This window comes from Scyliorhinus canicula, chromosome 7, assembly GCF_902713615.1.
Source record: "Scyliorhinus canicula chromosome 7, sScyCan1.1, whole genome shotgun sequence".
NCBI lineage: Eukaryota > Metazoa > Chordata > Chondrichthyes > Carcharhiniformes > Scyliorhinidae > Scyliorhinus > Scyliorhinus canicula.
The window spans coordinates 160,432,477-160,457,528 of record NC_052152.1 but is presented as its reverse complement, the minus strand read 5'-3'; the positions used below and the strand labels follow the sequence as shown (position 1 = coordinate 160,457,528).

General features: G+C 47.3%; 1 protein-coding gene across 5 annotated transcripts in view; it reads left to right on the top strand.

Moving 5' to 3' along the window:
* The window catches only part of rnf114 (ring finger protein 114), a 28,113-nt gene extending 11,923 nt beyond the window's left edge, over positions 1–16,190 (top strand). For 2 of the 5 annotated variants that reach the window (XR_005461379.1, XR_005461381.1), the window contains 4 exons: positions 1,263–1,377; positions 12,167–12,274; positions 13,337–13,510; positions 15,695–16,190. Coding sequence is in view for 2 of the 5 variants with exons in the window: in XM_038803168.1 (XP_038659096.1) it covers positions 1,263–1,377; positions 12,167–12,274; positions 15,695–15,772 (301 nt within the window). In the remaining 3 variants the exon portion in view is untranslated. The remainder of the gene's footprint in view (positions 1–1,262; positions 1,378–12,166; positions 12,275–13,336; positions 13,511–15,694) is intronic. The other 3 variants (XR_005461380.1, XM_038803169.1, XM_038803168.1) reach the window with 3 other exon arrangements.
* The last annotated feature ends 8,862 nt before the right edge of the window (positions 16,191–25,052 follow it).

Below are 25,052 nucleotides of genomic sequence, written 5' to 3'. Positions count from 1 at the left end.
TGGTGAACCCAAACAGGCAGCAGAGTGTGGTGACTAGGGGATTTTCACAGTAACTTAATTGCAGTGATAATGTAAGCATATTTGTGACACTAATAAAGATTATTATTATTTCCCCCAGCTCTTTAGGATAGATGTGAATACTGCTCTGCCTACCTTCCATTTTCCAAAACATTATTGCTGAACATTCTGCTCCTCTTTGGCTTCTGTTTTTCTGTGCAACGTCTGCCTATCCCACCTTCTTATCTCTTTTTGCCTCACTCACTGTTGTCTTCCTTCAGCCTCTTCTGTTTACCGCACTCCCACATTGCACACACTATCAATTTATTGCTCTCCAGGTTCCAACACTGCACTCCTTCATCGCCTTGGTCAAATTATTTCTCTGCGCTGACAGTACTTCTAGAACGGTTGTGTAATGGATGTTTGACCATTCCCTGAGGTGTGTTCAGGCCATGCTGCCTGCTAACTTGAATGGTCTAAATTAGCTTGTTGACTTGGCTTTGGGAGCAACAAAGCCTGGATGAGGAAGTATTATGGAGAGCTTTGTGAATTAACTGATTTTTCTGTGTTAGTTAATGATTCTTTTGGAACACAGTCAGTTAGTGAAGATTTAGCATTAATTAATGGCACAAAGTTTTTAAATAGAAAAACCCGACTTGTGCTTTATTACTTACTTTATATCTTTATCCCTTGAGAGGCATACGGATGGCTCATGCTAGTGCCCCAAATATGAACCTAAACAAGGTTCTTTGATTGAAGGTTGGGCACAGAGCAATTGCAGCCTGATCCATTCTCTCTAACAACATCTATCTATTTATCAGGGATCAATAGCAGATAAAAGTAACACAGGCTGATTACCACCCTCCCCCATCCCAAACAATAATTCAGAGCATAAAGATAATTGTAGCATTCTAGCTGCTGCACTATTTGTTTCTTATAAGTGTTTTTTATTGTATTTTTGAACAAAGTATATTTACTGTTATGTAGACAGAATTTTAAAAAATAGATATATATACATAGAAGAGAAGGGAACACGCACACAAAAAAAATTAGAATAAAATAACTGGTAGGGTATTATGTACTAGCTCAACAACAGGCTGCACTATTTATGGTCTGCCCAGAATTAGTTGACCTTGACTTAAACCTTGTTCCCCTCTTACTGTATCTTTTTTAATAATCCTTTTTCTTTTAATGCAGCCTTCAATTATTTAAATAGTAAAAAGACAAACTGCAGAGTGTTAAGTTGTGCCTCCATTGTTTTTCAGCAGTGTCCCCAATCGCTTTACTTTTACCTGTCCATTCTGCAATGCAAAGAACTTGGACCAAGATAGCCTGGTTGAGCATTGCATTACAAGCCATACAGGAGAATATGGAAGAATGGTAAGATTTTAATAAACACTATCTATTATGTAGAGCAGGTCGATCTAAATACTTAAATCTCATCAGTAATCCATGTTCTCAATGGTACCAATTTGTTTCAGAATCTGGTTTAATTGCCTTTCAATAAGGAATGATTTGGGCATTGTAACAAAGTATTGACAGACTATTGTGGAGGCAATGCAAATAATCCAGTCCTATCGTTGTATTCTCTCCAGATATCACTGTTCAGAAGCCCTAGCTTTGTATTTGTATTTCATCCATTCAAAGGAAAGGAACACTGAGTCAAACTGTAATGTCACTACCACTTGCTCAGCTGAGATTAGCTAACAGTGCACAGACCAAAAATCCTGGTCTTGTGCTATGGTACTATTCTTGGCCATTGGAATAGGATATTACATTCTGAAATTAATTTTTTTAATATGTACTCTAGGGATAGTTTTAGCAGGTAAATTCTGAGTTGTTGAATAAACTAGCAGAGTTCAAGACTATGGATATAATCTATAGTCTAAAGAGGGCTGGTTTAGCTAATCTATATAATTTATTGAGGGCTGGTTTAGACCAGTGGGCTAGACAGCTGGTTTGTGATGCAGAACAAGGCCAGCAGCACAGGTTCAATTCCTGTACCAGCTTACCCGAACAGGTGCCGAAATGTGGCGCTTACCCAAACAGACGCCGGAGCATGCTGACTAGGGGCTTTTCTCAGTAACTTCATTTTTGTGACAATAAAAGGTTATTATTATTATTACCTTCAGGTTGAGTTTAGTTATTCAATTTTCAATTTTTCATTTTCACATTCAGGAGGACCTCCATGAGGTTGCTCATTCGAAGGACAAATTTAATCAATTTAATTTTTGGACAAATTCTTGGAATAAGTGACGTGTGAATGTCTACTGTTACTTGTTCAAATGATAAGAATAACTTTTTTGTTTTCTGTACACAGTAAAAGTAATTGCCGAAATATACCGATAGACCTTATCTTTAGCTTTTTTAAGCAGATAGCTGCTGAGGCTGATCATGATAGCAGCAGTACTGTAAACTCTGTCCCATACCTAATATTGGTCTAATCAAAGTTAGCAATCTGATTCGCACTTAAAAAAAAAATGTGACTGGGTTTAATCTTCTTTCTTGCTCCCAAAAACCAGGTCAGTCATATGTTACGTTGTAGTTTAAGAATGTACCTTAAAACCCAGCTGCAGCTAACATACTGGTGCAGTAGAAAATGTTTTTCTACTTTGCACAGTAACTATCTGTATGTTTCTTTAATTTCTAATAAAAATAAGCAAGAGCCCAAAGGCTCCAAAACACCTGGTCACTTTGGTCAAAGAAGAAATTTAAATTCATATAAAATACAAACAAAATTTTAAAATTAATCCCACTGTCAGCAAGATTTCCAGACAGGTTTCTGCTACATTCACTGGAACTGGATCCACAGCAGAGTTCAGTTGACTCAAAGTACCTCGGACCCCCTTATCGAGAATTTTATTTTTTCGAATTTCATTTTTTCGAATTTCGGCCAGATCTGAGAGCCGAGGCCATGGGTGGCGTTGCCAACTTCCAGCCTAGCAGAAATCAGTGCCTGGCGATCAGTGAGACGAAGGCCAGAGTGTCTGGCCCCTTCCCTATCCAGAGGTCGAAATGTTCTGATGCACCGAAAACCACCGACAGATGGGCCCTGCTCCTCTCGACCACGACCCCCACAACCCTGAACATGGTCTCAAAAAAGGCCATCCAGAGTCTGGGGCAGGACCAGAACATGTGGGTTTCTTTGGCCCCTGGCACCACTCGCACCTATCCTCCACCTCCGAGAAGAACCTGCTCATGCGTGTCTTAGTAAGGTGCACTCTGAGCACCACCTTGAACTGCATCAGGCTTAGCCCTGCGCAGGAGGAGGTGGAGTTAATCCTGAGCAGCACCTCGATCCAGAGACGTCCCCTATCTCCGTGCCCAGCTCCTCCTCCCATTTCTGTCTGGTGTCGTCCAGTTGGGTCCTGACCTTTTCTGTGCATCGTCTGTAGATGCCGACACATTTGTCGTCCCCAAACCAGTCCAGTCCTACCATTGTGTCCAGAAATGTGTGTCCGGTTCCCTGAGGGACTGTTTTTGTCTCGTCGCAGAGCTGCAGGTACCTGAGCTTGTTCCCTTTCTGAAGTTGGAGTCTCTGAAATTTCCCCACGGGTCACCAGTGTATCATCCATGCCCTTCACTCTGTGTCCTCTGTCCTCCCTCCACGTCCCAAATTTGAGGTCTATTCTCGCTGGTGTGGACCTATGCATGTTGTAGATGGGGGGCCTCTATGGACATCTCACCAAACGTGAAATGGTGCCTGAATTGGTTCCATGTCCTTAGTATGGCCACTACCAATGGGCTCCTGGAGTGTGTCGTTGAGGAGACCGGGAGTGGTGCAGTGGCCAGCGCGCGGAGAGATGTCCCTGCGCAGGAGGCCTTCTCCATTCGGACCCAGTCCGCCTCCGGTTCCGTTAGCCACCCCCTCTCCGTGTTTGCTGCCCAGTGGTAGAATAGGAGGTTCGGTAGTACCAGGCCTCCCAAAGCCGTCCTCGCTATTAGATGGTCTTGCATATCCGAGGGACTTTTCTCTTTTTTTTTTCGCCCCCCTCCCTCAAGGCGAGGATCATGAATAAGTTGTCGATCCTGGTGAGGAAGGATTTGGAGGTGAAGATCAGGAGTGATCTGATTACAAAGGGAAACCTGGGCAGCATGTTCATTTTGACCGTCTGTCCCTTCTCACTAGCGAAGGAGGGAGAGAGTCCCATCTTGCAGGTCCCTCTTCACCACCTTCACCAGGCTGGTGATGTTCCATTTGTGGAGTCTCATCCTTGTGTGGGCCACTTGGATCCCCCAGTACCAGAACTTAGTTTGGGTCACTTTAAACAGTAGTTCTTCCAGCTCTGCTCCTCCCTCTCAGGGATTCACCGAGAAGATTTCACTTTCCTAGGTTGAGTTTGTAGCCTGAGATGGCACCTAACTTCCTAAGGAGTCCTGTTATCTTTCCCATGCTGGCTAGGGGGTTCGACACATAGAGGAGCAGATAATCTGCATGGAGCGAGACTCTATGCTCGCTTCCCCCTCTGCAAACGCCTTCCCACCGCTCGGCCGATCTAAGGGGGATGGCCAGTGGTTCGATAGCCAGTGCAAACAGGTGCGGGGATAATGGGCACTCCTGCCTTGTTCCCCTGTGCAATCAAAAGGATTTGGAGCTGCTGGTGTTCGTCCATATGCTCGCTGTAGGAGTGCTGTACAGGAGTTTCACCCACGTGGTGAACCCTACTCCGAACCCAAACCATTGAAGTACCTCCCATGAGTACTTCCATTCTATTCGATCAAAGGCTTTCTCAGCATCCAGGGAGACGATCACCTTTAGTGTCCTTTCCCCGGATGGGATCATTATTACATTCAGCAGGCGTCTGATGTTCACTGTTAGCTGTCTCCCCTTGGCAAACCCGGTCTGATCTTCCATGATCACTTCTGCCTGTCAGCTCTTTAGGCATCTCCCCAGTGCTTTCGCTAGGACTTTTGCATCAGTGTTTAAGATAAGAGATGGGTCTGTATGCTCTACACTCTGTCAGGTCTTTGTCCCTATTGGGGATGAATGAGATCGAGGCCTGAGCCAGCGTGGGCGGCAGGGCTCCCTTTGTCAGTGAGTCGTTGAACATCTCCTGCAAGTGCTGATGCAAATACTTTGTTAAAATCTACTGGGAACCCATCCGGACCCGACGCTTTCCTTGACTGCATGGAATTGATGCACTCCACAATTTCGTCCAGCTCTAGCTTCCAGCCCTTGTTTCCGATCCTCCTCCACCACCGGTATATCCAGTCTGTCGAGGAACTGTTCCATCACCGAGTCCCCCTCCCAAGGGTTCAGAGATGTATAACTTTCAGTAAAAGTTTGCAAAGACTTTGTTTGGGTCTGCTGCCATCCTACTATTTCTGTCCCTAACTTGTGTAATTTCATTTGCGGCTGCTGCTTTCCTAGTTGGTGTGCCAGAATGCGGTTGGCCTTGTCTCCATGTTCATTGTGCCTGGCGGAGCTGGTGAACTGCCTACCTTGTGGATTGCAGTTCAAATTCCATCTGCAGCTTTTTGCCACTCCACCAGCAGTTCCACGATTGGGGCCAAACACCGAAACACCATGCCGAAACACCTCCAGTATGGAGTCGATCAGCCGCTGTTTGCCTGCCCTGTCTTTCCTGTCCCGAAGGGCCCTATACGCTATGATTTCCGCCTCCCAAAAAGGGGGAGGTGAGACCTCCCTGTTCTGGATGCTGGTTACGTAACCGCCGATGGCTTGAAATATCTTGGTCCAGAATTCATTATCGCAAGGAGAGCTGCCTTCATGGGGGTTGTTGGACCCGGTCATTCTCCAACCTCATATAATGTGCCGCGTGTCGGCAGGTGTCTAGGTCCAGGATTTCGGCTATCGTTTTTGACAAATTCTGCATCGTCCAGTTTGGGGCGTATATAATTACCAAGACTGCTGATGTCCCTTCCAGGGTCCCGCTGACCGCGACATAGCGCCCCCCCCCCCCCCCCCCCCCCCCCGCCCCACCCGGATCCATCATTATGCTTGTCACCCGAAATGAAACTGTCCTGTTGATTAGTATGCCCCCCCCCCCCCTCCTGGTGCTGAAACATAAATGAAATGTTTATCCCACTCAGCCCTTCCTGACCCGCACTCGGTCCCCTCTCAAGTGTGTCTCCTATAGGAAGGCAACGTCCACCTCAGACTCTTGAGATGGGCGAGGACTCTGGATCTCATCACCGGATGTTGAGGTCCTTCACATTCCAAGTTAGATCCTGATTTGGGGAGGGGGTGCTCCCTCCCTTCTGGGAGGCTGTGCGTGACCTCCTCCTTTGCTGTGCTTCCGTACTCCAGCCTGCTCGCTAATGTAGCAGCTCCCCTAACAGACGGATTCCCCTATTTAACCCCCATCTTCCTCTCTCCCCCTGCCCTCTCTGCGCCTGTGGTCAACCCTGCCCATCTTGGATTCTGCAGCCCACATTCTGCCATTTCCACTCTATCGTTGTTTGCCCAGTCTATTTTTCTGGACAGACATTTTGGCTTCCTCCGGGGCATCAAAGTTGTGTTCCATACCCTGGTACATGACCCATAGCTTGACGGGATAGAGCTAGCCAAACTACACCCCACTTTTGTACAGCGCAGATTTGGTACCGTTGAATTTGACTCGGCACCTCTCCAGGTCAGCACCAATAACCTGGTACAGGCGGATGGAATGTCCTTCCCAGTTGCAGCGTCTCGCACTCTTCGCCCACCTAAGGATCTGCTCTGTTCTGGTACCTGTGGAGCCTCACTATTATCACCTGCGGTGGTTTCCCCGCCCTGGGTCTCTGCCGAAGCGACCTGTGGGCTCAGACTACCTCTGGGGGCTTGGCAAACCCTCCTCGCCAACCAGCTTCCCAAACATCGCTGCTACATATTCTGTGGGGTTTCTCCCCTCTGACAACCCCACGATTTTCCGGTTTTGACAACTCGATTGGTTCTCCTGGCCGTCAACTTTATCCTTCAACCCCTTCTGGGTCTTGACCAGGCTAGCTACCTCGGTGGCAATCCAGTCCCCTTGGTCCCTAGCTGCTTTTTCAAGGTCCGGTCTCTTTACCACTGGGATCTAGCCTCCGCTCCATATTGTTCGTTGCCTCCCTCATGGGGACTGTCATGGCTTCCGCTGCCTCCTTGATGACTGTCTGAAGGTCTTTTCTCATCACCCTATGTCTCTGGAGCTCGAGGTGATGAAGCATGTAAATTTGCCGATCAGTGCCTGGGTCCGCTGAGAGCTCTGCAGAGTTGACCCTCACTGGTTCAGTGCTTCCGCGTACGGTTCCCTGTTCCAAGGCTGAGGTTTCCCTCCCCTCGTCTTTATACTGACTTTTCGGCCCTATAATCTCTGCATCAAAATCAAATGATCATGTAATTCTTTTGTGTGACTATGATGCTTAATATTTGGATCCACCAAGCTATTGCAGAGTGGAAGAAATTAATGTTTTGCATTAATGCGTGACTTGCAAGGAGTTGTTGTCAACATGAATGTTCAATCAGGTGCCACATAACTCGACTAAAAGGCGAGGGTACAAAATTGGCTGAGTGACAAGAAACAGAACAGTGGTGAACTTGGAAGTCTTGTGAACTGTGTGGAGGATAGTGATTATAAACTTAAAGGAGGCATAGACAATGGAATGAGTCTGATGAAAATGAATACAGAAAAGTCTGAGTTGATGGTGGGGAGAGAGAATATAAAATAAAGGATACAATTTTACAGGTGTAGAAACAGAGGGGCGAGGGTATTAAATACATATACAAATTGTGGAAGATGGCAGGTTTGGTTGAGAAAATAACCACAAGGAATCCTGGACTTTATTAATAGAGGTAATAGAATACAAAAGCAAGAAAGTTATGGCAAGCCTTTATAAGCATTGGTTCAGCCTCCACTGGCATATTGTGTCCAATTCTGGGCATCACACTTCAGGAAGGATGTGACTGGATTAGCGGGAGTGCAGAGAAAAAAATACAAGAATGGTTCCAGGGGTGACGGACTTCAGGAAGAAGCTAGCGCTATTCTCCTTTTAAAGAAGAGATTTGATTGAGGTGTTCAGAATCAGGAGAGGTCTGGACAGAGTAGAAAGCAACTATTCCCATTGATGGAAAGATGGAGAACCTGAGAACAGAGATTGGCAAAAAAAACTAAGGTGATATGACGAAAACCTTTTTCACACAGCATGTATTTTGGATCTGGAATGCACTGCCTATGGATTGTGATGAAGGCCAAGTCCAAATAAACCAGTGTGGGTCTGCCTACACCACAAGGACTACTGTGGTTTAAGAAGGTGACTCACCATCACATTCTCGAGGATATCTGGGAATGAGCAATAAATGCTGGCCTTACAGCAACACACCATCCCAAGAATGAAATTTTATAAATGGTGGGTTCAACAAGAAATTTTGGATAATATATCTGAAGAGAAACATGCAGAGCTACCAGAAACGAGTGGGGGAATGAATGGCATTAGCTGTGGTGCTCTTGCAGAAATCTCGCCCCTTCTCTCTCGCCCCTTCTCTCTCGCCCCTTCTCTCTCGCCCCTTCTCTCTCGCCCCTTCTCTCTCGCCCCTTCTCTCTCGCCCCTTCTCTCTCGCCCCCTCTCTCCCGCCCCCTCTCTCTTGCCCCCTCTGGACCTAAATGACAAACATATCCATGCAATCTAATCCCATTATGTAAATTCCCTTTCCAGTCTCTAACTTGGTGACTAATCAGCCCTTAAACCCATGACAAAGCATTCGCATTCATATTATCCTTTCCAGGAATGTGTACAATGTTAACATTAACAACTGTTGTATTAATAAACGCCAACGGAATAATCTTGCGTCCGAGTTTTAAACTGCGATATAAACTCAAGTGGATTCTATCCTGTCTAAACTAAGCTTTGTTTATTGTCATGCCGGACATATACTTCAAAGTGCTGAAGGGATAGTAGCAAGGCTAAGGCTTCCTTTTCAATGGTGGAGTACTTCCTTTGGCACAGACTTAGTTTTTTCAAAAAATATCCCGATTGCCTCTATTCCTGCGTCATCGTCTTGTAGTAGCACTGCCCCTACCCCCAAGATCACTGGCATCTGACCATTTTAAATGGTCTGGAAAAGTGCAGAGCAGCCAGCAGTGGTTTACTCATTAAGATGGCCCTCAACTGGGCAGCACGGTGGCCTAGTGGTTAGCACAACCGCCTCACGGCGCTGAGGTCCCAGGTTCGATCCCGGCTCTGGGTCACTGTCCGTGTGGAGTTTGCACATTCTCCCGTGTCTGCGTGGGTTTCACCCCCACAACCCAAAAAATGTGCAGAGTAGGTGGATTGGCCACGCTAAATTGCCACTTAATTGGAAAAAATAATTGGGTAATCTAAATTTATTTTAAAAAAGAAAAAAAAAAAAGATGGCCCTCAACTTCTCATTTACCTCTTGGCAGTCTGCAGACCATACCATTTTGCTGCTGTAGTTCCGAAGTTCGGTGCAAATTTCCTATAGAATCTGCACATACCCAGGAACCTCATAATTTCCCTGTTTAGTTTTGGGAGTGGGACGATCCAACAATGCCCGCCCTTTAGCCATTCTGTGCAACCCTTGCTCCTGTCCCACCCACCACCTGGCCTAAATAGGTGACGTTTGCCTTGACAAACTGGATTTTGGCCAAATTGATTATTAGCCTGGCCAACTACGGTTGTCTGAAAATCTCCTCAAATTGCTCCATTTGTTCTTTCCATATCTCACTATACACTACCACATCATCCAAGCAGACCACACAGCTACGCACACCAGCCACTACTTGGGACATAAGCCATTGGAATGTTGCTGGTATGGGCGGCATGGTGGCGTAGTGGTTAGCACTGCTGCCTCACAATGCTGAGGACCCGGATTTGATCCTGGCCCCGGGTCACTGTCTGTGTGGAGTTTGCACATTCTCCTTGTGTCTGCGGGGTTTCACCCCACAACCCAAAGATGTGATATATATATATATACGCACACAAGACAGACAGACACACACACACAAAACAGACAGACACAGGGGAAGAAAGGAATAAAAAGTCATAACTAAAAGAGAAAAATAGACTTTATTTCAGATGATTTTTTCCAGCACCTTACTCCTCTTCAAACTCTACTTTCAGTACCAACCTTTACTCTAGATTCATTCAGGCCTCTGTAGTTTCAGAAATATAGCACACTCAGCCTTTCCCTGGAGAGAAAGAGGGTCCTGGTCTTTGGTTGCAGCCAGGAATGGTTTTCCTGTCGATTTATTCATTCAGGTTCTCTGCCGTTCCAGAAGTACAGCACTCTCAGCTATTCTGTAGAAAACACGGAGGAGAGGGAGAATTCTGCTTCCAGGAGTCAAACTGAGCTCCTTGGGACTCTGAAAATCATTCCACTGAGATAGTATCCAATCGCCACCTGTTACCAGGCAGGGCATGATGTTTTGGCCAATTCATTGACCACCAGTCAATCAATTACACCGAGCCCCACCCATCTCTCTGGTGCTGAAAATTCTGAGGCCTCCCGTTCAGACTAGCAGAGTGTTCACTCCTGTAACTTCTGAATTCCTCACACCCCTTTACTGCTTGACCGAAAAACACATGTCTATTAAGCATCCATGGATCAAAAATGATGACGGCAAAATAAAACAAATGGGAAATAAGGGATTAAACAGGAAGGATTCTTACAGTTCATTCTTTGGTATGTTTGCAGATCAAGTTAAAGGGTGTAAATCATTCAACTAACTCTCATTTTGCAGCTATTATCTCTATTAATTTATATATTTTATATTAAATAGCATTAACAGTTTGTGAGCTGCTAAAGTTTCTAAAACTTCCAAACCCGCAGTAAGTTTAAATACATCTCCCCTGGCTAAATCCTCACACTGACATTGTGCATACTGTGAAGTAGAAAAAGCTGTCTGACTCAACCACTTCAGGTAAGGTTTAGGGTGCATCCCAGATGCCCTGAATTGTCTCGGGAGACCTCCACTCCACCCAATTGTTGCACTGGATCTCTTTCATCTATTTGAAAACCAAATGACTGGAAAGAGATGGAGTCAGGAGCAGAACGTTTTTTTTTATAAATTTAGATTACCCAATTATGTTTTCCAATTAAGGGGCAATTTAGCGTGGCCAATACACCTACTCTGCACATTTTTGGGTTGTGGGGGCGAAACCCACGCAGACACGGGGAGAATGTGCAAACTCCACACGGACAGTGACCCAGAGCCGGGATCGAACCTGGGACCTCAGCGCCGTGAGGCGAATGTGCTAACCACTAGGCCACCGTGCTGCCCTTAGGAGCAGAACGTTTTTAAGGCAGAAGTTCTCTTTCCTGAGCTTCAGTTAAGATCCAGTGTTAACATGGTAACTGGTATGCTGAGTTATTAGAGGTGTACTGAGACCCGCATGGGGCCCGTTGCATATCGGGTTCCCCATCCACTTGCTTTGGGGAATGTTACTGCCAATGGGGAATGGGGCTGGGGGTCCAGTAACACAAACCAGAATATCCATGGACATGAGACCGACAGATAAGAAGCCGAAATTCATCCTGGCTGTAACCAATTGCCACATTGTCCCATAGTGGGACATCTTCCCTCTGAACCATCAAACCATGGTTGTGATTTACAAATATATAGCGTAGGTGGCAATTATTTCTGCTGGTTGGGGAAGTTCAGGACTGGGGAGCATAGGTCTAGCTCTAATTTTCAAGACATTCAGGAACCGTTTCTACGCACAGCTTGGAATCTCTTCCACAAATGGCAATTGATGCTAGATCAGTCACTAATTTTAAATCTGAGACTGGATGTCTCTTAAGCAAAGGTAGGAAAATAGAACAAAATCAGGTAACTGGAGTCAAGTTGCAAATCAGCTATGATCTAATTGAATGGTAAATTAAGGTTGAGGGACTTTCACTTGTTTATATGTTCTTGTAACCATTGAATTAATAATAGGAATTTTGAGACCTCTCTTGAGGGGATGGGTACATGTGAGAGAATGCGTTCTTTAATAATAATAATTTAAATGTCAATATTCCAGCTGGTATTGTCTCCATTTCTAATTTCATAGATTGCCAGAATTCTTCAGAGTATTAAAACTAAATTTGTTCTTGCACTAAATGAACAGTTTGTCGTGAATAAGATGATGGGAAGAATTCATATTTCTTATGTTCAAATTTAGTTTTGTGCAATTCATGACTCAATGTTATTGAATTAGTTTTGTATTCCATTTTGTTTCTTGCCAGGTTTGCCCAATTTGTTCCTCAATGCCATGGGGTGACCCAAACTTCAGAAGCGCAGACTTGATACAACATTTGAAAATTCGTCATAAGTTTTCATATGATACTTTTGTGGTATGTACTTTCAGTTTCCGTAAACCCGAGCGTAAACATAAAATCCCATTTGTAGAGGAATCATGCCTGCACGACCTTCAGTCTCCAACCCCTGTGTTTTCGGCCAAGAAGTTTCCCTCGAGGCTATTTGAATGGTACTTGTGCCACTTATAACAGATCTAGGAAACCTGTCCTGCTGGAGAGGTTCCCCCAAGGGCTGGGAGAAGGACAGGGGACTATTGGTTCCAGCCCTCCTCTGTATTTGCTCCTGATAAACTGGGTGCTCATCTTGGGAAATCCATGCCACAGGAATGTTGGGTAATGATGTTTCACCAAGGCTTTGAGGCCAGTGAGGTGGGAATTCCTAACATGGATTGTCCTCCCAAATGAATGGTCCAGTTTTGAATGAAGGATTGAGTTTGGTTCCCACCACAGGAACTTGAGCACATAATCCAGACTGATGTAGAAATGAGGGAGTGCTACACTGGCAGAGCTGCCACCCTTCAGAACATTAAACCACAACATCTCGGGTAAAAGATGCATTGGCACTATTTGAAGACGATCAGGTGAACTTGGGTTTCTGGCCATATGTTACTCTTCAGTCAGCACCACGAATACTGATATTCTGGTTATTTTATTGCCATGTGCAGATTACTGCTGTGTTATCTACATTACATTTTAAAAGTACTTAATTGGCTGTAAAGCACTTTGGGCGATCCTGGTGTCAATGTAAGTTATTCACTAATTTATTTAATTAAGGGTACTTTCAATTGTCACAATCTCCAATACTGAATCAGCTGAAATTTCCTTCAACTAAATATTAGGAAGACCAAAACGATTATCTTTAGTCTCTGCCATAAACTCCATTTCCTACCCATCAGCTCCATCCCTGTTTCTAGCAACTGTCGGAGGCTAAACTAGGCTGTTCTAAATTTTGGAGTGATATTCAACCCTCTAAGTCAGTGATTTACAAAATGGGGGTCGTGACCCGCGCATGGGTCAGTGGAGGGTGTAGCATGGGTCGCCAAAGGGTCACCAAAATCCCAGTATTTCGCCTGACCATGTTTACCGTTTTCTCTCTAGGTAAATTCTCACTGCGTTACAGTGTATGACCGCGCAAGGCTGATAAAGAAGCTGGTGCTGTGGACTTCCTTTCCTCTCTGGACCAGAGTATAGTTGGGCAGTTTGCAGTCAGAGGCCTGTAAAATCCTCTTTGGGTGGCTTTTCCTGCTACAGTGTTCGGGGTCAGGATCTTGAGTTCAGTGTGGTATTATTTCTTGAGTTCAGTGTGTCACTAACAAACCCTGTGTGTCTTTTATCATTCTCTCAGTTAAGCTGTACATACAGCCTCCTCCACCCCTACAAGCCCCTATGTCCACTCCTTCCACTTCCAAATTGTCTATCCACACCGGGGCTCTTGTCCTTCAAGGACGCTTTTTTTCATCACGTCCCCCACTGCTATCCATCCCCTCTTCTCAGGTACTCCTCCCCAAGCATCCGTCTCTCTGCCTACATGACTCCATTAGCTGAATCGGTTCCTGTACCACAAGGACTTTTGCATCTACCTTTATCGGGGCTCGAATTGTTCGCCAAAGGTGGCATTAGCTGGAGACTAAACTACACACATGTACAGGAGCCGGTAACATGTCACAGGTGTATGAAATGGAATAGTCTGCACATTTTGCATATTGTTCAGCTGAGCTGTGTCCAGCTTTATTTTTCTCTTAAGCATGCTTTCAGTCTATTACATAATTACCTGGGAGACAGTACTGACAGGCGTTCAGTGACATTCTGTCTGACCGTGTTATTTGTTCAACAGTTAGGGCTCCTGTTTCTGAAGCTGAAGTTTTGAGTTTAATTTCCTATCCAAGGTCGTGTTCAGTTTTGAACGCGTGATCATGACATTGCTAAAACTGTACAATACTGAGCCAATCTTCCCGGCGATTGCACAAAATTTTCCAAATTCTAACAATGGGTGTGAAGATATAAAACATCAAATAATCCTGAGTTACAGGGCAGTACGGTGGCCTAGTGGTTAGCACAACCGCCTCACGGCGCTGAGGTCCCAGGTTCGATCCCGGCTCTGGGTCATTGTCCGTGTGGAGTTTGCACATTCTCCCCGTGTCTGCGTGGGTTTCGCCCCCCACAACCCAAAAATAAATTGTGCAGAGTAGGTGGATTGGCCACTCTAATAGAAAAAATAATTGGGTAATCTAAATTTATTTAAAAAAAAAAAAAAAATCCTGAGTTACAACCTTTAGCAATGTGTCAGGGTGGACGTGTTGTTTAAGGTGAAACAGCAGCTCAATTTACAAATTTACATTCAATAATACAGAAGTGCCAACAATGAGTGTGACTTTTTAACAGTAATTATGGAGAATCTTTTCCGAATGTGATGTGGGTCGCGATAGTCGGCCATTCTGTAAACGTGGGTCACTCAAATAAAAATTTTAAAGACACTGCTCTAAGTGGAGCTCCCCACCATATCTGCTCCATTGTCAAAATATCTATTTCCACCTCTAACATCGGCCTTCCTCCCTGCTATGGCTCATCTGGTGCTGAAATCCCAATCCATGCCTTTACCTCTAGGCCATACTATTCCAGTGCACTTTAAAAAAAATAAATTTAAGAGTGCCGAATTATTTTTTTTCCAATTAAGGGGCAGTTTAGTGTGGCTGTAATTAATTGGCTATAAAGCACATTGGGCGATCTCTATGTAAGTTATTCACTAACAATCAACCTACCCTGCACATCTTTGGGTTGTGGGGGTGAAACCCACGCAGACACAGGGAGAATATGCAAACTCCAGACAGACAGTGACCCGGGGCCGGGATCGAACCCGGATCCTCAGTGCCGTATGCAGCAGTGCTAACCACTGCACCACCAGGCAGCCCTCCAGTACACTTCTGACCACCCTTGATAAACTTGGAAGCCCCCCCCCCCTCCCAAAAGTCTCAACATACATCAAGTCCCATTCATCATCCTTCTGCTTACTGATCCAATTATAGTTAATTTCCCGTGGCACTGACCTCCATGGCCTCTGGTTAAACAATGCTTTTTTTTTAACCATCTTTGTTTCTGGATCCCTCATCGACTTTAACCAGGCTTTTCCTCACCTGTCCTAATATCTCCTTATTCCGATACCAAATTTCGGTCGATGCCCCTGTGAAGTATCTTGGGATGTTTTGCTATGTTAATGGTGCTTTATAAATTCAAGTTGTGGTTTGTTTTATTTACTTGGTTGGTTTTGAGACCTACTTAGTGTTAGTCCCATGAGAAGCTGCATCTGGCTTGTAGCAATATAACCTTTCATTCCAACAAATTTCCAAAATTAAAATCCTCAACAATACAACTGTGACATTTTTACAACTCCGTCACTGTCTCTGCTATCCAGTTGCTTTATAAATGATTGTATATAAATTAGCACTTTTTATTTTGCAGGATTACAATGTGGATGAGGATGAAATGCTGCAAGAAGCTATTGAACTTTCTCTGCAGGACAGAAATATGAGATTGTAGGCTTAAGTACCGTTTTTTCTGTCAAACAGCAGACCAGAAGCTTCGTTCTATGATTACTGCTATGTTGCAGTTTAATATGTCCATAAATCTATCCTGTGCACTTTTGATTCTTTGATTAAAATACTTATGTTAGGGATAATAATACTTGTATTGTGGATGATAATACAACTCTTCCTATTATAAGTCTACCATTATTATTAGTATTATACTGCAGGATGCAATTAGGTGGGGTAACCAATGTATACTAAAAAACACCTTGTGGTTGCATTTTATCAAATAGGATTTCTTCAGTCTGAGGATTATTATGGCACTTTAATCATGTTTAAAAATGGATATATTTGCTTTTTGATTAAAATCCAGTTATGCTGCCCTGTTAGCTTTTGGAAACAATAATAAAACAATAATTGGATTACGGGTATATTGTCTGTCTAGTACTTCTTTATTACTGCTAACGACCATATTGGATTGAAGTGAATGGTCAGCGGCAAAGCAACAGCACTCACTGCTGATATTGAAGAAAGCAGTTCACAAAGATCTAACAGTCTCTGTGGTGTGGATTTCCCTTTCCCCCAACAAATCTTCAATTCTGTTATCAACTCAAAAGGATCTCCAGCAAATAGTTATATCAGCAAGCAGAATAAGCAGCCAATCATGTTAAAGTCTCAGACAGAAAATGAGGAAGTACCAAACTCTGGTTATCAGTGTCCTTGTTTTCTTGTTTGTCAAGGTTCGACCATAGACGTAAGAGCAGAATTAGGCCACTCGGCTCATCAGGTCTGCTCCGCCATTCAGTCATGGCTGATATTTTTCTCATTCCCATTCTCCTGCCTTCTCCCCATAAACCCCTGATCCGCTTATTAATCAAGGTTATGGGTTTCGAAGGTACTGTCAAAGGAGCCTTGATGAGTTGCTGCTCTGTATCTTGTGGATGGTGCATACTGCAGCTACGATGGAGGGAGTGAATGTTTAAGATGTTGGATGGGGTGCCAATCAAGCAGGCTACTTTGTCGTGGATGGTTTTGCGTTTCTTGCACAATCAGACACTGGAGAGTATTCCATCACACTCCTGACTTGTGCCTTTTAGATGGTGGATTGGCTTGAGGTGTCAAGAAGTGAACTGCAGACTTCCGGTGGCGGCGATGTCCGAGTGAGCCGCACATTCGGTGGGCTCTCACTCCGGCCGGGCTGAACAGCTGATTCCCCGCGATAGCGGGACCACGGGGGCGGCAGAAAGGCTGCCGTGAAAGAAGAGGAGATTGGGCGGCAGCAGATGGAAGCATGGGAGGCCAGCAGGTGAGGAAGAAAGAGAGAGAGACGGAGGCAAGGCGGAAGCTGACCTGAAGGGTAAGATGGCAGACCCACGGACCTTCCTTCCTCCAGGACAAAGGGAAAAAAAAGTTTGGAGTTGCTGAGGAGGGACAGCTTGGACCCACTTCAGATGCCCAGGAGGTAAAATTTAAGGAGCTGGGCGAAGGAAAGCGGCAGCGAAGGCGCTGAGGAGCGGGCTGCGGCACATGGAACAGCGGGATTCCAGAAGGCAGAAGAAGAAGGAGAAAAAGGGACAGAGACAAGAACCTGAAGAAAATTACCTGGGACCTAAGATGGCGGACACACGGACCCCGGACTCAGCAATCCAGCTGGCGCTGGATAACATGCTCCAGGTAATGAAGTCCAGTTTTGAAGTGCTGAAGCGGGACAGCTTGGACCCAATCCAGAAAGCGGTGGATCAGCTGAACCAGAGGCTGGACGCCCAGGATGTTAAAGTTAAGGAGCTGGGAGAGGCGGTGGAGGAGCAGGCGGATGCGCAAACGGTTGCAGCGCTAGAAGTGGACAGCCTGAAAGAGCGGCAGAGAAGACTGCTGGACAGAGTGGAGGAGCTGGAGAATAGAGTCCGCAGGAACAATCTGAGGATGGTCGGCCTCCCGGAGGGGGCGGAGGGAGCTGATGCTGCAGCGTTTGTAGCAGACCTGCTGAAGCAGCTGATGGGGGCCGAAGCCTTTCCGCGACCTCTGGAGCTGGAGGGGGCACACAGAGTGCAGGCAAGGCAGGGGCGGCCGGGCGGACCCCCCCCCCCCCCCCCCCCCCCCGCCCGATGGTGATTAGGTTCCACAGGTTCGTGGACAAGGAGCGGGTGCTGCAGTGGGCAAAGAGCGCCAGGAGCAGCACGTGGAACAACAGTGTTCTCTGCATTTATCAGGACCTAAGCCAGGAGGTGGCTCGGCGGCGAGCAGCCTTTAAGAATGTCAAGGAGGTGTTGTTCAAGAAGCACGTGAAGTTTGGTCTGCTGTTCCCAGCTCGGCTATGGGTCACGCACCAGGGTCAACACCACTACTTCTCCGAGCCCGAAGAAGCGATGGATTTTGTGAGGGACCTGGGGCTGGTCACGAAAGGAGGCCCCAAGGACGCGAGTTAGGGCCCGAGGATTTTTGTGGGAAGGAACGCCGAATGTGCCTGGACTGCTGCTCAGTTTGCTGGGCCAAAGGGGCCAAGCGGAACATTTGAGACTCTTTCCTTTGTTCATGGACATTTATGTGCTTTTTCTCTTTTTTCTGTGGTTTTTTCTTTTTTTTCCTGTTTGGGCTTTTTGTGCAGCTCGCGGAAGACACTGGAGCCGGCTTGCCCCAGTGGGTGGGGAGGAGGACGGGGAAACAAGGGGAATGGGACAGGAAGGCGCCGGAGTGTTGAGTCACCGGGCTAGCAGATTGGCTAGTCAAGGAAGTCAGAGGGGGGGGGGGAAGTTACAGCCAGTAATGAATGAAAATTGCTTATTGTCACAAGTAGGCTTCAATTAAGTTACTGTGAAAAGCCCCTAGTCACCACATTCCGGCGCCTGTTCGGGAAGGCTGTTACGGGAGGGGTGGGGGTATCGGGGGATGGGGTTAGGGGAGGGGGGGGGGGGTTGTTCTGCTGACGGGAGAGGGACTTGAAATAGGCACTGGAAAGGAGGTCGAGGGTGGAGGCAGCTATAGGGCGGGCCAGGAATGGCGCGACGCACGGGTCAGGGGCCGGCCCGAGAAAGGCTATGGCTGACCGGCGGGGTGGGGGGGGGTGGGATGTGCCCCCCGACCAGGCTGATCACCTGGAACGTCAAGGGACTGAATGGGCCGGTTAAGAGGGCGCGGGTGTTCGCGCACTTGCGGGCCCTGAGGGCGGATGTAATTATGTTGCAGGAGACACATCTGAAAGTGTCAGACCAGACCAGGCGAAGGAAGGGCTGTATTAGCCAGGTCTTCCACTCGGACTTGGACTCGAAGTCCAGAGGGGTGGCAATCATGATCAACAAGCGCGTGCAATTTGAGGCAGAGGGCATATCCGCAGACGGGGGGCAGATACCTGATGGTACGGGGCAGACTGGAGGGGAGAAGAGTGGTGCTGGTGAATATATATGCCCCGAACTGGGATGACGTGGACTTCATTAAAAGAGTGCTGGGGAAGATCCCGGACTTGGATTCTCGCAGGCTAATAATGGGAGGAGACTTTAACATGGTCCTTGACCTGACTTTGGATCGGTCGTGTCCCAGAACGGGTAGACTCTCAGCAATGGCAAGGGAGCTGAAAGGGTTTATGGAGCAAATGGGGGCAGTGGACCCTTGGAGAGAGGGACAGCCAACAGGAAGGGGCTACTCGTTTTACTCGCACGTCCATAAAGTATATTCCAGGATAGATTTCTTTGTACTAAGCAGGGACTGTATGGGGGAGGTAAAGAACACGGAATACTCAGCAATTACCATTTCAGACCATGCCCCGCATTGGGTGGACCTGCAGTTCGGGGGAGCGAGTTATCAACGCCCGCAATGGAGGCTTGATGTGGGACTGCTGTCGGAGGAGGGGATCTGCGAGAGGCTTCGGAAATGTATAAAGAATTACCTGCAGGTGAATGACACTGGGGAGGTCTCAGCGGCGACCGTGTGGGAGGCGCTAAAGGCAGTAGTGCGAGGGGAGCTGATTTCAATTGGGGCCCACAGAGCCAAGGCAGACCGGGCAGAGATGGATAGATTGGTCAGGGAAATGGGTCGGATAGATGAAGAGCACGCGGAGTCCCTGGGGGAGGTTTTACTCAGGGAGAGGCAGAGGCTACAGGCGGAACTGGGGGCACTATCCACGAGCAGGGCCGTGGAACAGCTTAGGAAGGCGAGGGGAGTGGTGTACGAGTATGAGGAAAAGGCTAGCAGACTGTTAGCGCAGCAACTCAGGAGGAGGGAGGCGGCCAGGGAAATAGGTAGAGTGAGGGACGAGGGGGGGCGCAAAGTGGAGGATCTGGCAGAATTGAATAGGGTATTCCGGGACTTCTATCGTAAGCTGTATACTTTGGAGCCGCCGGAAGAACCGGAGGGGATGAAAAGGTTTCTGGACTGGGTTAACATTCCCAACAGTTGGGGGGCGCGAGTGGAAGAGCTGGGGGCCCCGATTAGAGTAGAGGAGGTATTGGGGGGCCTAAAGGCCATGCAGTCGGGGAAGTCCCCGGGGCCGGATGGATACCCAGTAGAGTTTTATAGGAAGTTCTCTGAGCTGGTGGGCCCGGTCTTGGCGAGGGTTTTCAATGAGGCAAGGGACAGAGGGACCCTGCCGCCGACAATGTCACAAGCCACAATATCTCTGGTATTGAAGCGGGGTAAAGACCCGGAGGTGTGCGGGTCCTACAGGCCAATCTCCCTGATTAATGTAGACGCCAAGCTCCTGGCAAAGGTACTGGCGGGTAGAATGGAGGACTGTGTACCGGAAGTGATTGGGTAGGATCAAACGGGGTTCGTGAAAGGTAGGCAGCTGGCGGCCAATCTGAGGAGATTGCTCAATGTGATAATGATGCCCCCGGCGGGTAGAGAGGTGGAGGTAGTGGTGGCAATGGACGCCGAGAAGGCCTTTGACGGGGTGGAGTGGGACTATCTATGGGAGGTGCTCGGACGGTTTGGGTTCGGGGAGGGATTGGTGGATTGGATCAAATTATTATATCAGGCCCCGAGGGCCAGCGTCAGGACCAACAGAGAAGTGTCGGAGTACTTTAGGTTGTACCGAGGGACCAGGCAGGGCTGCCCGCTCTCCCCGCTGCTGTTTGCGCTGGCCATAGAGCCGCTGGCGATTGCGCTGAGAGCCGCAGAGGGTTGGAAGGAGATGGTGAGGGGCGGGGTTGAACACAGGGTTTCTCTTTATGCAGACAACCTGCTCCTGTACGTGTCGGACCCAGTGGCCGGGATGGGAACTATACTGGGAATGCTGAGGGAGTTCGGCCAGTTCTCAGGATACAAATTAAATACGGTCAAGAGTGAAATGTTTGTGGTCCAGGCAAGGGGCCAGGAGAACAGATTGAGAGGGCTACCGTTTAGGCTAGTTGAGGAAAATTTCCGGTATTTGGGAATCCAGGTGGCACGAGACTGGGGCAGGCTGCATAAGTTAAATTTTGCCAGGGTGGTGGAGCAAATGAAGGGAGAGTTTCGGAGATGGGATGCACTCCCGCTGTCGCTGGCAGGGAGGGTGCAGACTGTAAAGATGACAATCCTCCCTCGATTTTTGTTTATTTTTCAGTGCCTCCCGATCTTTATCCCACAGTCCTTCTTCAAAAGAGTTAACGGGCTGATCATGAGCTTTGTCTGGGCGGGAAATCTCCGCGGGTGAAGAAGGCGATGTTGGAGAGGAACCGCAGCGAGGGAGGGCTGGCTTTGCCGAGTCTGGTCAATTATTACTGGGCAGCCAACATCGCTATGATAAGGAAGTGGATGGTGGGTACGGGGTCTATTTGGGAGCGGGTGGAGGCGGCTTCGTGCAGGGGCTCCAGTTTGGAAGCCCTGGTCACGGCTCCTCTACCGCTGCCGCCGGCCAAGTACACCACCAGCCCGGTAGTGGTGGCGACCCTGCGGATATGGGGCCAGTGGAGGAGGCATGTGGGGGAGATGGGGGCGTCTGTCTGGGCGCCAATCTGCGACAACCATCGGTTTGCCCCCGGCAGTATGGATGGGGGGTTCCGAGTATGGCGGCGAGCAGGGGCGGGAAGGGTGGGTGATATGTTCCTGGAAGGGAGCTTCGCGAGTTTGAGGAGCTTGGAGGAGAAATTTGGGTTGGTAAGGGGAAATGATTTTAGATACCTACAGTTGCGGGACTTTGTTCGTAGACAGGTCCCATCTTTCCCGCGCCTCCCGCCAATGGGGATCCTAGACAGAATAGTCTCTGGGAGGGACGAAGGGGAGGGTAGAGTCTCAGGTATTTATAAGGTGCTCATGAGGGAGGAAGGGTCCCAGACAGAGGAACTGAAACTTAAATGGGAGGAGGAGATAGGCGGGGAAATGGAGGATGGGCTGTGGGCAGAGGCCCTGAGTAGGGTAAACTCGACCGCGACATGTGCTAGGCTTGGGCTGATCCAATTTAAGGTCGTTCACCGGGCCCATATGACGGTGGCTTGGATGAGCAAATTTTTCGGGATAGAGGACAAATGCGCTAGGTGCGCGGGAGGACCAGCGAACCATGTTCACATGTTTTGGGCATGCCCTGAGCTGAGGGGGTACTGGGAGGGATTTGCGGGGGTCATGTCCCAGGTGCTAAAAACAAGGGTGGTGATGAGTCCAGGGGTGGCAATTTTTGGGGTTTCGGAAGACCCGGGCGTCCAGGGGGAGAAAGAGGCCGATGTTTTGGCCTTTGCTTCCCTGATAGCCCGGCGACGAATATTATTGGCGTGGAGGGACTCAAAGCCCCCGAAGACTGAGTGGTGGCTTGCGGACATGTCGAGTTTCCTGGGGATGGAAAAAATTAAGTTCGCCTTGAGGGGATCTGTGCAGGGGTTCACCCGGAGGTGGCAACCATTTATTGACTTCTTTGCGGGAGAGTGAGCATCAGCAGGGGGGTGGGGGGAGGGAGGGGGGGGGGGGGGGGGTAGAGTAGAGTAGGAGGGAAAATATGGCGGGTAGTACCGGTGGGAGGGGAGCGGGCTTGTGCAATATGTTACGGTGGAAGTATTGAAAGTACATGGATGTTTGCACATTTTTGCCTTTTTTGCTTCCTTTCTGATAATGTCTGTAACTGTTTATAAAGCCAAAAACTACCTCAATAAAATTGTTTATTAAAAAAAAAGAAGTGAACTGCAGAATTCTCAGCCTCTGTCCTGCTTTTACAGTTGACAGTATTTGTAGGCTTCCAATCATCAATGGTAACGGTGGAGATTCCAAGATGGAATATCAAGAAGAAATTGTTAGGTTTTTGTTGGAGGTAGAATTGCCTGGCACTTGAATGTCATAAATGTTACTTACCTTCTCACAAATGGCAATATTTTTTTAAAAATAAATTTAGTGAACCCAATTCATTTTTTTCCGATTAAGGGGCAATTTAGTGTGTTCAATCCAGCTACCCTGCACATCTTTGGATTGTGGGGCGAAACCCACGCAAACATGGGGAGAATATGCAAACTCCACACGAACAGTGACCCAGAGCCGGGATTGAACCTGGGACCTCGGCGCCGTGAGGCAGCAGGGCGAACCCACTGCGCCACCGTGCTGCCCTACAAATGGCAATTTTTTTTTTTTGTTTTTTTTTTATAAATTTAGATTACCCAATTATTTTTTCCAATTAAGGGGCAATTTAGTGTGGCCAATCCACCTACTCTGCACATTTTTGGGTTGTGGGGCGAAACCCACGCAGACACGGGGAGAATGTGCAAACTCCACACAGACAGTGACCCAGGGCCGGGATTCGAACCTGGGACCTCAGCGCCGTGAGGCGGTTGTGCTAACCACTAGGCCACCGTGCTGCCCTACAAATGGCAATTTTAAGGGATTTGTATTGGTAAACATTGGAAATAAGGTATAATTTTAATGTTTCTGTCTAAGGAAGATTAAAATCTATAGTTAGATTCACGCGGCCAAAGGTGTTGTGGGAGTTGATTCAGTGCTAGCTGTGATTCTATTGTGCTTGGAGAGGGGTGACTGCGTGAAGAGTAAATAAGCCAGCAGAAGTATGCGGGCATTTATTAACAACTGGACGCCATTTAAGGTCGGAAGGCTTTTTGTTCTTGCTTTAGCTGATTTTGTTGGCACTTTTAGGACACCAGGAAGCGAATATGAAATGAAAATCGCTTATTGTCACAAGTATGCTTCAATGAAGTTACTGTGAAAAGCCCCTAGTCGCCACATTCCGGCGCCTGTCCGGGGAGGCTGGTACGGGAATCGAACCGTGCTGCTGGCCTGCTTGGTCTGCTTTAAAAGCCAGCGATTTAGCCTCGTGAGCTTAGGAGAAAGACTGGACAGGAGGGGAGCTGCCAGGCTTCTCAAAGGACCAGTTATGGGCAGCACGGTGGCGCAGTGGTAGCATTGCAGTCTCACAGTGCCGAGGTCCCAGGTTCGATCCTGGCTCTGGGTCACTGTGAATATGGCGTTTGCATATTCTCCCCGTGTTTACGTGGGTTTCGCTCCCACAACCCAAAGATGTGCAGAGTAGGTGGATTGGCTATGCTAAATTGCCCCTTAATTAGAAAAAAATCAATTGGGTACTCTAAATTTATTTTAAGAAAGGACCTGTTACATTCCAGATAACTAAGAAATTGGGCAGAGAATGACTTAAGACAGTTTTTTTCAAACTTTTTTCCAGGGACCCATTTTTTACAAAATGGCCATCTCTCGCGACCTACAGCAAATTCACAATAGACTCTCCATAGTTACTTTTTAAAACCACGTTCATTGTCGGCACTTTTGTGTTATTAAATATAAAATATTGTAAATGAAAATATATTTTCTGTTTTATAGAGAAATACAGCACAGAACAGGCCCTTCGGCCCACGATGTTGTGCCGAACTTTTGTCCTAGGTTAATCATAGATTATCATAGAATTTTGGACACTAAGGGCAATTTACCATGGCCAATCCACCCAACCTGCACATCTTTGGACTGTGGGAGGAAACCGGAGCACCCGGAGGAAACCCACGCACACACTGGGAGGATGTGCAGACTCCACACAGACAGTGACCCAAGCTGGGATCGAACCTGGGACCCAGGAGCTGTGAAGCAATTGTGCTATCCACAATGCTACCATGCTGCCCTGAAGAACAAATTAATCTACACTCCATTATTCTACCATAATCCATGTACCTATCCAATAGCTGCTTGAAGGTCCCTAATGTTTCCGACTCAACTACTTCCACAGGCAGTGCATTCCATGCCCCCACTACTCTCTGGGTAAATGTTATTTGGAGATCTAAATAACTTGTAATAAAAATATCTATGCACAGATCAGTGTGCAAGAAATTTGATCGCAAACTCCTGAGGTGTTTGAAGGGGGAATGTGAATTTTTGGAAACACTCCTGGA